Here is a 13,536-nt window from a genome sequence, read left to right on the forward strand (position 1 = left end):
CAATTTTTAATGAATAATCAAAATTTTATTCAGAAATTCAAATAAACAAATATTTTAAGTGATGAACTACATGTTATAATTGAATGAATTATATTTTTCTTAATTTGAAATTATTTTTCCTCATATAGATGTTTAATATCTTTCCATTGTTTCTGAAATCAATAAAAGTAGTTAGTTAGTTTCGATTTAAAATGAAGATTAATAAATTACTTACGCCTTTATTTATCGTATCGAATGTATAATCTGAAAAGGCCGAAACGCCACGTTCTAAAAAGAATGCCATACCGATGACGGCCAATGCTGCTGTTGATGTTCGTGCAAACACGGCCCTATAGATTGTTCGTCCTAAACTCATTTCTGTTTTTATTTTGGATGCGAATTGATTGAAAAATTTACGATTTAATTAATTAGTTATTGGAAAAAACGATGAGATGTGTCAACACACAAAAACATCAATGTGTATGAAAGTCGAAAGGACGCTTCTGGGAATATTACCGCATTTGGGCAAAGAATTTTTGCCAGGAAACTTTCTTTAACAAGAAAAATTGACACTGTTTCTATTGAAAAATTTATAAATTATAATAAATTTAATTAGAAAAAATTCAACAAATAAAACAATTTGAAAAAAATGAATATTTAACAACTAATCAGCATTTGATTGATTATCATTTTCGGTGGATTCCAAATCTGTGGCCGTATCCACATCCATATTCGAATCATTTTCATCATCATTTTTGTATATTCTAATGCCAATTTTATCAAGAACGGCATCAATTTTATGACAATAATCCATATGGCCTTTAATCTAGAGATAAAAACTTTATTATTGTTAAGAAATTTATAAAAACATTCATTTACCATATCTGTGAGGTCATGATTTTCTAGTTTTTTATTTTTTAAATTCACTTCCTGTAGGCCAGCAATTCTCATTGTAGCAGTCGATGTTCGATATAAAAATTTCAATAGCCAATCATCACGACAAAAACCATTGATAATTTTACCGCTTATGATCGACATGAATCGTTCCCAACGTTCAGGTACGGCTGACACTGGTGCACCAAGCAGTACAACATCTTCAATTATTCCTTCTGAATTTTGACGTTGTGCTAGTTCTTCGAGACAAAAAAATATAACCCTTGCGCCTAGACTGAATCCGATCAATGAAACAGGTCGTTGACCTTGTTGCCTCGATAATAAAACATCAGCTAAAAATTTACCAACTTCAGCTGATCTACTAATGCATACACCCCATGGATTATCGATCACACTTGAAATGGTTAATAATGTTGTTGGCCAAGCTATAGCTGCCATGATACCACTGAGAAGAGTATATTTTAGGGCTTCTTGAGCTGCCATCGAAATGGCAAATCCAATAAAATAATTCAATGCTTTGCCCAATTCCAACAGATAAGAAGATTCATATCTTAAAGAATATTGTTCCTGACTATTTGCTAATGATTTCCAATGTTTACTATATGCATCATCCGATTCCTCAGTAATCCAACCCGATATGGCAATAGTTAACGTTAAGCTTCGATTATCGGAAAGATTTTCGAATGCAAACTCCTCAATATTTCCCACACGTTTATTCATTTTATAACCAGCAAGTCCAGCACCGGCTACACCGAACAACGATCCAATGACAGCAACACCTGCAGGTGTTCCAAGAATAGCTGCGCCACTTGTCAATGCTGTTGCTCCAGCTGCAATTAACGGAGCAGATAAACCACCAGTTAGACCTAGAATGGCTCCACCACCAATACTGGCCAGTGCTATTAGTGCATATCGTTTGATTTTTTTAGTTTGATTTCTTCGCCGCTGTCTTTGATCATCATCATCATTATTCTTCACTTCGGCGGTCGACAACATTTCGACTAATGATAATTCACTCAATTCCAAATATTCTAATGAACTACCAAGAAAATTGGCTAATTTAATTAATATTACACGCATTCGAGCATCATAATTGCCATCTTTAACAGCGAATACGACCAAATCTTCAACAATCTGTGTTGATTTCATTGCTTTTTTATCCATTTCTTTGTATATTAATTTGATAAATGAATTTAAGTCGGCACCGCCTTCACCATCGATCATAGCTATCATTGATGCGCTAACTTTTGCTGGCAGATTAAGATATGCGACCAGATCTTTAATGGATTTTTCTATAAATGGCCTTTGAACATTCAAATAGAATTTGACGCATAAACCGAATGAAATAAACATTACTTACCTATGATGAGATTCGGGAAAATATTTATGAAACAATAATGTACAAAGACCACATAATGAATATGAGCCAGCATCACCAAGACAATCTATCAAAGTACTTTTATATCGAGTCATACGTGTTGATATCATAGAATCCGATGTAGATGATCCTAATAATGGTATTGATGCTGTTGTCGATATCAAAGATGTTCCTATTAATTGACTAGAACGATTATATTGATGATGATCTTCATTGCCATTTTCATCACCTATAACTTTCATCATCTCATCATCTAAATTTTGATTATTCATTTCATGAATCTAAAAATGACAAAATAAAATTGTTGATATAGATTGGCGGCCCAATTTTATCCAGATGTTTAAAGTTTATCGAATGACGAAAACAACAATAACAATAGAAATGATGTTGATCCATATGTGTGAGTCATATGAAATAATAATAAAGATTTCGTCAAATGGTTACCATTGTTATAATAATAAAAATATCAACAGGTAATATCTTGTGTATGTGCACGAGCTCTTTTTTTTGGCCAATATCGAAAAAAAAGGGAAAATTACATGAATCCAAAGTGGCGCCATCCATCAACAGATGATATTATATAAAAAATCATTTTTGTAATTATGAACTAACCTGTTTTTTTCGAATTCGAACTGTCCAAAGAAATATCTTCAACAAACTGACACGAGTCGCGCGTGACCATTAATGTTGATCAATTTCTTGGACAAGAAGAAGAAGAAAAAAATTTCGAGCTCCACCTTTGTAATGAGCAAGTTTTTTTTTTGCTATCGATGATGACCCAAACATATCAGGAATCAGGTAACACAGGTTAACTTTATCGACATGGTGATTAGTAATACCTTAACCTAATATTGATGATCAGGTCGTTGTCATCAATGATGATGTTGATGCTTTTTTTAAGTGGTCAATGAATAATACGTTGCCCTTTTGAGAACAGTGCTAAGAAAATCCAACAAAACAAACATAATATAATCATATTTTTTCACAAATGCCCGAATCAATTCATAACGACAAAATGGATAAACGTGATGAAGAAATTCTTGAATTAAAACAAAAATTAATCGATCTAATGAAAGAAAATAATGAAATGAAAGAATTGATCCTATTTCTTGATGATGAACGTAATTATGCTCGACAATTTGTACGACAAATCAATAGTAAACAATCAATGAATTGGAATTCATTAAAACAGAAACTTAACTATTTGGAACAGAAACAATTCGAATTGGTCAAAGAGAATCTTTCACTCAAACAGGTAATTATTATCAATTCTTTTTATTCTTTATCTTGAATTTGATTTTTTTTTCATAATTAGCTTTGTGTTTTGCTTGATGAAAATTCAAATCTAACGGGTTCTGATCAGAATCAAATATCATCAAATGGTAGACAAATTGATTCAAATAAATCTTCGAATTCTTCCAATTCGTCATCAACAAATGGCCTATCTTCATCCGTTGTTTGTCAATACATTTTACAATTAGAAAATGAACTAAAATCTCGTGGTATATCAATGCAACGTCCAAAACATATACATGACATTATTAAATTAAATTCATTACGTAATTGTGAATCAAATAATGGTCGATCATCATCACCATCATCTTTAAATAATAATAATTCATTTACAACCAGTGAAGAAAAATCAATTATTTATTCATTAAGTGAAACGGCAATCAAATCAATTGTGTTCAATGGCAATGGTAATCATCGAATTCAATGAATCTTACAAAATAGAAAATTCTCTGTAAATACAATGCCTGAATTTTTATTTATTTATTCGAATAATAAATGACAATAAAATACTTTTTAATTTAAAAAAAAATCTTATGAAATTATATATTTTTTTTTTCGAAATTGGATGATATTATGCAAAGAATAATGTGAAAAAAAGGAAATGTTGTTGTTGTTGTTCATTAATCGCTATTATATATCCAATTAATCGGTACCCATTGATGTTCGATTGATAAACTATCTACTGATTCTCTTAACAATTCAAATGTTTTTTCATAATTATTATTGATAATAGTTAAATCAAAATATTTTTCATATAATCTTTGAATTCTTGCCGATTCTTCAATTGTCACCTGTAGATCTTCATCTTCATAGAATTCAGCTAAACTTTGCATTGTACGACCACGTCTAGATCGTCCAACTGCTCGATCAAACTGGAAAAAAAATGTAATAATAGTTAGTTAGTTGAAAATCAAAGGAAGGAAACAATTAGTTGTTTTTTTCAAATTTAAACTTACCGTATAGTACGTACGAGACCCGTATGTATTACTACGATTCATTTCATTTATATAACGAAGTTGATCTAATGATGGTGCAGCTATGAATACAACATAAGGCATAAATTCTGCATTTTTTAACAATTTCAAACATTGTGGATTCGGATCAATAACACACATTTTACCCGATCTGATAACATTTCTTATTGTATCTAATTTTGTTCCATATAGATGGCCTTGATATTCACCATATTCAAGATATTTACCTTCGGAAATTTCTTTTTCCATTTGTTCACGTGATACAAAATAATATTGACGACCATCATTTTCACCAACACGAATTGGTCTTGATGTATGTGGTAATGGAATTTCAAATCGTTCATTATCATATTCAACAATACGATTTTTTAATTGTCCACGGCCAACACCTTGTGCACCGATTAGTATAAGTGTTTTACGTTCGAATGGTGGCGTACGACACACCTCTTCATATAGACATAATTCTGCTTTATCGAATTCAAAATTCGATTGCAAATGATACATTTCTTTTTTCTTCTTTTTCGTTATTTTTGTACCGCATATACTTGTTTTAGTTGCATAATCAAATTCTGGTCGTACAAATGCTCGTCGTCGTTCTTCCAGTTCTTGTGAAGGAATTAGACCGGCACGACTATTTGGTGAATCAACACGACGTGCTTGCCACCAATTTGGATCTTCTTGATTTAATACTTCCAATATGTCACATTGTTTAAATGCGATACCAACTTCTTTGCAAGGAAGTAAACGATCCTGACTTGGATCATATGAAAATAGTGCTCGCATAAAACATGCTGATGCTGGAACAGAATCTTTTGCCGATGGTGAAATTTTAAATAATACCGATTCATCAGATTTTCGAAGTTCTTCTTGTAATTGTTCGGGTGAATCAATTTCCTGTCCATTCACTTCTAATATAATATCACCAACATGTAGTAATCCTTGTTTTTCAATAAGACCTCCGGCTAATATCCTAGCAATGACAACCAAACCATCTTCAACTTTTACGGTCATTCCTAATGGTTCATTTTTTGATTTACGTATGCCAACCATTCGTATGGCACTGGTAGCCATATCTCCATGTGCAGATCCTACCATGGCCATATCACCATCAATTTCATTATTTCCATTCATTACATCCATTTCGTATTCCTCTTCAGTAGCTAATTTTGTTTCACGATAATCTTTTTGAGCAATACGATCATGTGCTTCAATCAATGCATCAACATGTGGATCATTCAATAAACGTGTTAATTCTTTTGCTTCTCTAGGATTATGTCGTAACATTTGTGGCTGACGGCAAATAGATTTAACTTCTTCTACAATCGATCGTGCATCATCAAACCATTGATCGTTTTGTTGTTGATTTTGTCGTATACGTTCAGCTGTTTCTTCTAAACGTTCTTGTACTCTTAATAAATTTTTTACCACAGGAGATTCGATAAGATCTTTAAGAAAATCGATATCAGTTGTACTAATACAATCGGCTTTATTATCTTCGGTTATTTGTGGATTATCGGATTGATCATTCAATACTTCGAAACTTGCCCGTAAAGTATCGTAGGCGGCTATGGAACAAACAAAAAAAAAAATAAACAAACAAGAATAAGTTATGAATGAAAACAAAAATTTTCGAATTGAGTATTGTCAAGGTAACCACAAATGAATAGGATGTGACAATAAATATTATATGAAACGCTTGAATAACTTTGTTGTTAATATCAAAACAACTAATATAACGAATTGTGACACTCAATCGAACGAAACAAAACAAAAAACATAAATCAAGTTAGTTTTGTTTCATTTCTCTTTTTTTCCAAAAAAAAGATGATTAAATTAATGGCGCGTTTAGACACACCTGTAATAAATATATAAATACGCCCAATACGTATAAAATTATGATGAGGGCAAACCACGTAGCATCATCATATGTGATTAGACATCAAGACATTCTTTTTCTAATCATTGTAGATATTGTCTTCTGTATAACATAACGCCATTGCAAAACTAGCTTAACCACAATTCATGGATGGTATTCGCCATTACAAGACTGAGTCACACACACACACACAAACAAACACTTGCTTGCACACAGACTTATTCACATCGGTATACGGATGCTATTATAAAAGGCGAATCCTCTTATAGAAAAAAAGACAGGATTCTAAAATATTTTTTGTTTTTGTTGAATCAAAAAAAAATAACATTGCTTACATTTTCGACCATTTGATTTTCCGGTTGATTCAGGCATTATTATCAGACATTAATTAAATGAACGGTAAGATTGTCAAAATTGTCAAAGTAAAAGCATTTAAGGCATTAGAAAATTGGAATCTAAATAAATAAACAAAACGAAAAAAAAAATCAAAACAAAATAAAGAAAAAAAAGGCTAGGTCCTTCTTATAAGAATACGGCCTTTATACGAAGAAGATTCGAATACGAATGGCCGTATTACAATTTGGTGACTATGGTAATCGTATCCATGGTATTTCTCTCATTCATCTTGAATCAATATCAACTCACAGATCTACCACCACCACCACTACATCATCAGGATGATTAGCCATGGCTTCAGCAATTGTGATCATCGTGGAATGACGACGACAACATATCATCAACACACAAACATTGGATCGTATTGTATTGTATTCGTAGAGCCAGAAAATTTTCAAAAAAAAGGTAGTGGCCATTTTGAACAGGTAATTTTTTCTTCGCGAAATAACCGGCATATAATATCGCCACTACCAAATATCCACGATGAAAGTAAATTGATGTTTGTTTTTGTTTTTATTTTAACAAAATTCTATTCAAACAGGTGTAAAACTGAATTTTTCAAAAAAAATTCGGTTGCGAAATAGCCTCATGTGTGTGTGTGTTGGTGGACAATGTGTGTTTGTTCGTATCTCTGAATTAAAGAATTCAATAAAAAATCAATCATCAAAAAAAGGACATTTGTTTGTTTATTATTCCAATTATTTTTTTTTCTTTTCGTTTATCCATCAAACAACGACGATAACAATCAAACGATAAGAATCATTAACATCATTTATCATTCAATTCTTTCCAATCAAAAAAAAAATGATTTATTCTTTATGATTGGATGTCGCCATATCGACATCTTTTTTCTTTAAAAATTTTTTTTTCACGCAGCGACTCAATAATAACAATACACCATCATCATAAACCATAACAGATACAGCAAGCAAGAAAGCAAATGGTATACATATGAATCGCTCGAATATATACTTTTACATTGAAATCTTTATTATAATTTGTATAAATTTTTTTTCTTGCCAACCCAGAATTTTTCTTACTAAACAACAACATTGTTTTTTGTTTTGTTTAATAATTTGTCCAAATATTTATTATTTACCATTTTATGAATGATGAATCCAGATATGTTTGGCTGCTTGCCGCCTGATCATTATTATTATTATTGTCATTGTTGTTGTTGTTGTTGTCGTTATGTACAGACATGGTAAATATACAAAAAAAAAAAAAACATCAAACAGAAACGAAAGAAACATTTTTATTGTCTAAAGTGTATATGTATTTCTGACTGTTTTTCTTTCTTTTTTTTCTTTCTCTCTTTCACCCATTTTAATATTCATTTTTTTTGGGTGATGATGATGATGATGATTTGGATTTTTTTTCCATTTTCTTTCATTCTTTTTTTTACAATTTATCCTTTGTCATACTCTCAATCTAATTCATTCATTCATTCATTCTATGATGATAATGTCGGTAAAAAAAACATCAAGATCATTGTAAAAAAAATGTGTATCATATATCGTTAATATTGATGACCATGGCCGTTTGAGATAAAATGATTGTATCATCATCATCATCATCATCAGCATTATTAATTTTCATATTTGAACAAACTAAACACGTCAACAGAAGAAAAAAATATTAATAATCTTGGTTGATATCGAATTTCATAAATTAATACGTTTGTTTTTTTTTTTTGGTGGTGGTGGTATTTGGTTTCAAATAATATTCATAATAATAATTTTTTTTTCGTTATCCGCTCGATTCTTATTATTTTTTTCTGTTTGTGCCTGTTAACAAAACAAAAAAAAAAATCATTGTTTATTTTTTGTTGTTCGATTCGAATCGAAAATGAATGAAATTAATAATAATAATATTTTAAAGCAGCAAACTGCAATAGCTGCAATTTCATCGTCGATCGATGCTGATAATCAGGAATCTCAACAACAAAAAATCCTTGAAATTAAATTAAATTAATCGATGATTTTTTAAAAAGGAATCTTTTTTTCCATCCGATTGTGATTTAATGGACGACAATCAACAATCTCAACAGCCAAAACAACAACAAAAACCACCAAATCAATGGCATATACTGGAAGGCCTTAAAAATGGTCATCAACCACCAGATGACAAAACTATTGAACCTAAACCACCATTATTCACTGGTTATATATTAAAACGTCGAAAACGACCTTTAAAAGGTTGGCATAAACGATATTTTCATCTGGACAATGGTATACTATCATATGCAAAAAATTACAATGATTGGCAAAAACAGAAACTACATGGTTCGACCGATATCGGATTATCAGTTATTTCATGTAAACCATCTAGTCGTCGTATCGATATTGATTCAGATTCGGGAATCTTTCATTTGAAAGCTAAAAAAGAAGATTTCAATCAATGGGTGCATGCATTACGGACACATCGATTAGCACGACAACATGAAATTGCATTCGGTGGTGCACATAATCATGATCATGCTACACTAGCTTCAATCACAGAAGATTCAATAAATTCACCACCATTTTCCCTTCAACAAAATCGGCTGAAAAGTCAAACATCTTTGACCAGTCCGATGTCCCTTAAACAAAAATGTGATAAATTGTCTTCACAATCATCATTGTTGTTAATCAATCAATCCAATTCAAATGTAACTAAAATACAGGAAAAATTGGTTAAATTAAGTTCATTGATTAAATTTATTGAAACGACACCTGGAAACGGATCGACTGGCGTTCCTTGTGTCGATGATCTTGAAACTTATAAATGTACGAAAAAATTATCAAAACTTCGACGTTTTCATCTCCATCGATCGAAGAATAAAAATAAATCCAAAGATCTTGATCAATTTGGACGGCCTAAATTATTACAGCAACAATCATTTTTAAGTGTTTCACATCCATCATTAACCGATGATGATCTAACGGCTGCTACTACTAATTGCGCTAATCAATCAATTACAGCTATGAACAAAAATGCTGCTATGAAGGAGTTTGTTCAATTAGCTAATGAAAGTAAATGAATTAATCTTTTTACTTTGAATTTGACATTAATACTTTGATTTTGATTCTTCCTCTAGTTAATAATAATTTTCGACATTTATTGAAATCGATACAAGAAATCAAGTACGATGACAAACAAGATGATAATAATGAAGAACGATTGAAATCAATACAAACTCCATTCGATAAATCTATACTTAATCATGGAGATGGTGAAGATGAAGATGTATTCATTAGTAGTGAACAACAATCGCCTTATCATCGAACATATTCGATGGATGAAACGTCTGTGATGAGTATTTCCGAATATCATGATGCTGAAGATAATGTCAGTTTTGTTGGTCAACCAACTCGTTCATCCGATGATTATAATTCGTCATCATCTTCATCTTCAATCGATGATGAAGATGATGATGATGAAAGTATTGTTACTGATTTTAGTGAAGATAGTCATAAACAAAATGGTTGCCTAAAACCGGAACAGCAAGTGGCAGTTAAACGTCGGACCCAATTACCAAGTGCTGAACCTACAAGTGAGTTTTTTTGAAAAAAAATCAATCAAATAATATGATCAACAAAATCCTTCTCATCATATCGGTATGTATTATTTATTAGATGATATTAGTTTATGGAGCTTGTTGCGAAAGAATATTGGTAAAGATTTATCTAAAATATCCATGCCTGTTACGATCAATGAACCATTGAATTTATTGCAACGATTATGTGAAGAATTGGAATATTGTGAATTGTTAGATATGGCTGCCGCAATGATCGATGATCCTTGTCAACGAATGCTGATGATGGCTGCATTTGCAATTTCATCGTATAGTTCATCCTATTATCGTGTTGGTCACAAACCATTCAATCCATTACTAGGTGAAACATATGAATGTGTTCGTGATGATAAAGGCTTTCGTTTCATTGGTGAACAGGTTAGCCATCATCCTCCGATATCCGCTTGTCATGCTGATTCAAAAAATTATGTTTTTTGGCAAGGTTATATTGAATTTTGTTTGTCTTTTTTTCCATTATTCCTTGATTTGTTTTTTCTGTACCTAATTAGATATGCGAGTGAAGACAAAATTCTGGGGTAAATCAATGGAAATCATTCCGATAGGAACAGTGAATGTTATATTACGACCATCACAAAGTCATTATCAATGGAATAAGATAACCACTTGCGTGCATAATCTATTCAAAGGTGAACGTTATGTTGATATCTATGGTGAACTTACGATAACCGAAATGGGCAATGATCGTAATGATAAGTTGACCTGTAAGATAACATTCGACAAAGCAAGCTATTGGTCGAGTAGTCAAAATGAAATTCATGGTATGGTTATGAATAATCGTGGTCAAATTATTGAACGTATACGAGGTCGTTGGAATGAATCAGTTTATGTAGGATCCCGTTGTATATGGCGTGTCGGTACAATGCCTGATAATTATGAAGCCTACTATGGTTTTACTAGATTCGCTATTGAATTGAATGAATTACTTGATGAGGAAAAACCTTGGCTACCACCTACAGATACACGATTTCGACCAGATCAGCGTGCTCTAGAAGAAGGTGATGTTCAACGAGCCGAAACAATCAAATCAGAACTTGAACAACAGCAACGTGAACGACGTAAAATGCAGGAAATGAATGGTGAAACACCTTTGCCACTTTGGTTTAGGTAAATTTATTTTCAGACAAAAGAAATTTTTAAAATTATCCACTTTTTTTTCTTAGGAAACAACTAAATGGTTATAAAGATAATGATGAAGCTGATATTTATATATTCAACAATCAATATTGGGATTCAAGAGCTCATCATTTTGATGGAATTGATTTTGCTAGATTATGGTAGAGTTTGAATAATGATTCTAGTCAATTGATAATGGGGTATACTCGTACACATTCAGACCATCCTTAATTGAATATTATTATTAATACATCATTGTTATGATTCTTGGCTTCCATTAATTTTTCAATTTTTAATGTTATTTAACGACAAATAGCTTATAATTTTTTTTTTGATTATTTTATTCTTCTATGTAATGTTTGTAATTTGAATTCATTTTAATAGAATTCAATCTATATTTCGATCAAAGAGTTAATGAATTGTTATTTTATTTTATTTTTGGTTTTGTTTATGATATTTTTGGTGAATTTTTACAACAACAACAACAAAAAAAAAAAAAAATCTGGAAAATAATTGAAAAAATTGATCAGCAAATAAAAGTATTTTTCTTTTTTTCCGAATGTCAATAAAATTTAATCAAAGGAAAACACAGGGGTTTGTTTATTTGTTTTATCAATTATTAAATTCTTTAAAACTATGATGACAAATGATTACAAACATTGAATGATGATGATGATCACTAAGGAAACTAATTTAATGCAATTTTATTGAAATCAAATAAAAAAAAGGTGTGACCATCATGGCGACTATCATCATCATCATTATCCTGATTAATCGCATCATGGTAACCATAAATTTATCTTTCTTCATTTATTATTATTTTTCCATGTTTTTGTATCAATATAAACTATGGTTAACTGATGTTATGATGATGATCACCATTGGTGACCAATAATATTAACTAAATATAAAAAAAATTGTCATCGACAAATCTTTGTCCAAAATATATTATTACTATTATTGTTGCAACAAATTTGAAACATTATCAGCATTTTTTTGGTTTGCTTGCAAAAATAATAAACGACGCAGCTATTATTTTACATTCATTCATTTAATTATTTAGTGAAAATTTTTTCCTTTATTTGTTATTCTTCTTTAATAACAGGATTGTGAAGATTTAAATTCCAGAATCGAAGAAGAAAGGAAAAAAATGCGTCAATACGGAGAATCGAAAGTTAATTCAACATTAGTGTTGGCCATCAGTGCCATCACTATCGGTAATTATTTTGTTTTGTTATTGTGTTTGATGATGATTAGTAATCCAAATTTGTTCATCATTAAAATAGGTCTCATCTTCATTATATCCGGTGCAATTGTATCCGGCATCGCATATACGGAAATTACACCACCAAACTATGATGTAAATATGTTCAATAGATAATTATGTTCGATCATCGATCATGATTGATTGAAATTCATTTTTTTCAATTTTAATCCTTTTCTTCATCTATTCTTTTTTTAAACATAGGATAATTATGATCGTTATATTGGATCAAGTGTACCACGATTATTAGGACCATTTTTATTAGTATTTGGTTTCTTAATTGTTATTGGCAGTGGTGTAATGGCTGGTATGAAAACAATGCGTGAAAATGAAAAATCCTATCATGGAATAAGTGGTGGACCACATCCAACAATGTATTCGGCAGCAGATATTGAACAGGATGATTCACCACCATCACTTCAAGAAAAAATGTAAACAAATTCAAAGCAAATTAAATTTTCATTTTTAAAAAATCATCCATATCATCCACAACCATTGAAACATTTTTTTTTTAAATACCCCATTACACATTCCATATTTTGTACGTTTTGGTTTTTTTTTATTGAATAATAACGAAAGTTTTTATTTTCTTCGTTATACCTATTGTTTATATATGTTTTTTTAAGACAAAAATAAATATTCTTTTGGTTTGTTTGGTTTTAAAAAGTTTTTATTTCAAAATTTTAGATTTTATTTTTCAAAAATTCATTATGAATGAATACAGGAGAAAAAGAGCGGTACAATCATTGAAGTCGATTATATTGGAATCATTTTAGTCGAAAATCCGAATGA

The 13,536-nt window shown here is 30.8% G+C and overlaps 6 protein-coding genes across 7 annotated transcripts; 3 read left to right on the plus strand and 3 right to left on the minus strand.

Moving 5' to 3' along the window:
• Positions 1-3: 3 nt before the first annotated feature.
• ox (ubiquinol-cytochrome C reductase complex subunit oxen) lies at positions 4-355 on the minus strand. The gene is made up of 2 exons (XM_075821832.1): positions 215-355; positions 4-152 (listed from the first exon to the last, which is right to left on the minus strand). Exons 1-2 carry the CDS (start codon positions 353-355, stop codon positions 111-113), a joined length of 183 nt encoding a protein of 60 aa, XP_075677947.1. The 3' UTR covers positions 4-110.
• Positions 356-568: 213 nt separating this feature from the next.
• On the minus strand, positions 569-2,523 carry LOC113790831 (transmembrane and coiled-coil domain-containing protein 4-like). The gene is made up of 3 exons (XM_027340538.2): positions 2,234-2,523; positions 859-2,176; positions 569-805 (listed from the first exon to the last, which is right to left on the minus strand). Exons 1-3 carry the CDS (start codon positions 2,521-2,523, stop codon positions 644-646), a joined length of 1,770 nt encoding a protein of 589 aa, XP_027196339.1. The 3' UTR covers positions 569-643.
• A 359-nt stretch (positions 2,524-2,882) lies between these two features.
• On the plus strand, positions 2,883-4,061 carry Ccdc85 (coiled-coil domain-containing protein 85). The gene is made up of 3 exons (XM_027340539.2): positions 2,883-3,049; positions 3,114-3,506; positions 3,567-4,061. Exons 2-3 carry the CDS (start codon positions 3,240-3,242, stop codon positions 3,969-3,971), a joined length of 672 nt encoding a protein of 223 aa, XP_027196340.1. The 5' UTR covers positions 2,883-3,049; positions 3,114-3,239; the 3' UTR covers positions 3,972-4,061.
• LOC113790700 (protein PALS2-like) lies at positions 3,990-7,967 on the minus strand. Of its 2 annotated transcripts, none has more exons than XM_075821828.1 (4): positions 7,890-7,967; positions 6,730-6,849; positions 4,501-6,083; positions 3,990-4,416 (listed from the first exon to the last, which is right to left on the minus strand). In XM_075821828.1, the coding sequence occupies exons 2-4, from the start codon at positions 6,764-6,766 to the stop codon at positions 4,165-4,167; spliced, it is 1,872 nt and encodes a 623-aa protein (XP_075677943.1). In that variant the 5' UTR covers positions 6,767-6,849; positions 7,890-7,967; the 3' UTR covers positions 3,990-4,164. The 2 variants fall into 2 exon arrangements, with proteins under 2 accessions (XP_075677943.1, XP_075677942.1); XM_075821827.1 differs by lacking the exon at positions 7,890-7,967 and adding an exon at positions 7,040-7,171.
• A 786-nt stretch (positions 7,968-8,753) lies between these two features.
• Positions 8,754-12,033, plus strand: LOC113790698 (oxysterol-binding protein-related protein 3-like). The gene is made up of 5 exons (XM_027340393.2): positions 8,754-9,804; positions 9,870-10,325; positions 10,408-10,788; positions 10,856-11,471; positions 11,528-12,033. Exons 1-5 carry the CDS (start codon positions 8,814-8,816, stop codon positions 11,643-11,645), a joined length of 2,562 nt encoding a protein of 853 aa, XP_027196194.2. The 5' UTR covers positions 8,754-8,813; the 3' UTR covers positions 11,646-12,033.
• A 398-nt stretch (positions 12,034-12,431) lies between these two features.
• Positions 12,432-13,410, plus strand: LOC113790712 (uncharacterized). The gene is made up of 3 exons (XM_027340407.2): positions 12,432-12,697; positions 12,767-12,840; positions 12,949-13,410. The coding sequence occupies exons 1-3, from the start codon at positions 12,631-12,633 to the stop codon at positions 13,177-13,179; spliced, it is 372 nt and encodes a 123-aa protein (XP_027196208.2). The 5' UTR covers positions 12,432-12,630; the 3' UTR covers positions 13,180-13,410.
• Positions 13,411-13,536: the final 126 nt, after the last annotated feature.

This window comes from Dermatophagoides pteronyssinus, unplaced genomic scaffold, assembly GCF_027571235.1.
Source record: "Dermatophagoides pteronyssinus isolate colony J.1.1.1.1 unplaced genomic scaffold, Derpt_VIB-CSIC_2022.12 sq0013, whole genome shotgun sequence".
NCBI lineage: Eukaryota > Metazoa > Arthropoda > Arachnida > Sarcoptiformes > Pyroglyphidae > Dermatophagoides > Dermatophagoides pteronyssinus.

Excerpts from the sequence above, each read along its gene's own strand:
- ox (XM_075821832.1), bottom strand. The coding sequence starts at position 355 with ATGAGTTTAGGACGAACAATCTATAGGGCCGTGTTTGCACGAACATCA. Across the intron at positions 153-214 it reads TCGATACGATAAATAAAGGC|AAACAATGGAAAGATATTAA; the intron begins GTAAGTAATTTA and ends TATTGATTTCAG.
- LOC113790831 (XM_027340538.2), bottom strand. The coding sequence starts at position 2,523 with ATGAATAATCAAAATTTAGATGATGAGATGATGAAAGTTATAGGTGAT. Across the intron at positions 2,177-2,233 it reads TTTCCCGAATCTCATCATAG|GCCATTTATAGAAAAATCCA; the intron begins GTAAGTAATGTT and ends GAATGTTCAAAG. Across the intron at positions 806-858 it reads ATCATGACCTCACAGATATG|ATTAAAGGCCATATGGATTA; the intron begins GTAAATGAATGT and ends TTTTATCTCTAG.
- Ccdc85 (XM_027340539.2), top strand. The coding sequence starts at position 3,240 with ATGCCCGAATCAATTCATAACGACAAAATGGATAAACGTGATGAAGAA. Across the intron at positions 3,507-3,566 it reads AGAATCTTTCACTCAAACAG|CTTTGTGTTTTGCTTGATGA; the intron begins GTAATTATTATC and ends TTTCATAATTAG.
- LOC113790700 (XM_075821828.1), bottom strand. The coding sequence starts at position 6,766 with ATGCCTGAATCAACCGGAAAATCAAATGGTCGAAAAT. Across the intron at positions 6,084-6,729 it reads AAAATCAAATGGTCGAAAAT|CCGCCTACGATACTTTACGG; the intron begins GTAAGCAATGTT and ends TTTGTTCCATAG. Across the intron at positions 4,417-4,500 it reads GGTCTCGTACGTACTATACG|TTTGATCGAGCAGTTGGACG; the intron begins GTAAGTTTAAAT and ends TTTTTTTTCCAG.
- LOC113790698 (XM_027340393.2), top strand. The coding sequence starts at position 8,814 with ATGGACGACAATCAACAATCTCAACAGCCAAAACAACAACAAAAACCA. Across the intron at positions 9,805-9,869 it reads TGTTCAATTAGCTAATGAAA|TTAATAATAATTTTCGACAT; the intron begins GTAAATGAATTA and ends TTCTTCCTCTAG. Across the intron at positions 11,472-11,527 it reads CCTTTGCCACTTTGGTTTAG|GAAACAACTAAATGGTTATA; the intron begins GTAAATTTATTT and ends TTTTTTTCTTAG.
- LOC113790712 (XM_027340407.2), top strand. The coding sequence starts at position 12,631 with ATGCGTCAATACGGAGAATCGAAAGTTAATTCAACATTAGTGTTGGCC. Across the intron at positions 12,698-12,766 it reads CATCAGTGCCATCACTATCG|GTCTCATCTTCATTATATCC; the intron begins GTAATTATTTTG and ends TCATTAAAATAG. Across the intron at positions 12,841-12,948 it reads TTACACCACCAAACTATGAT|GATAATTATGATCGTTATAT; the intron begins GTAAATATGTTC and ends TTTTAAACATAG.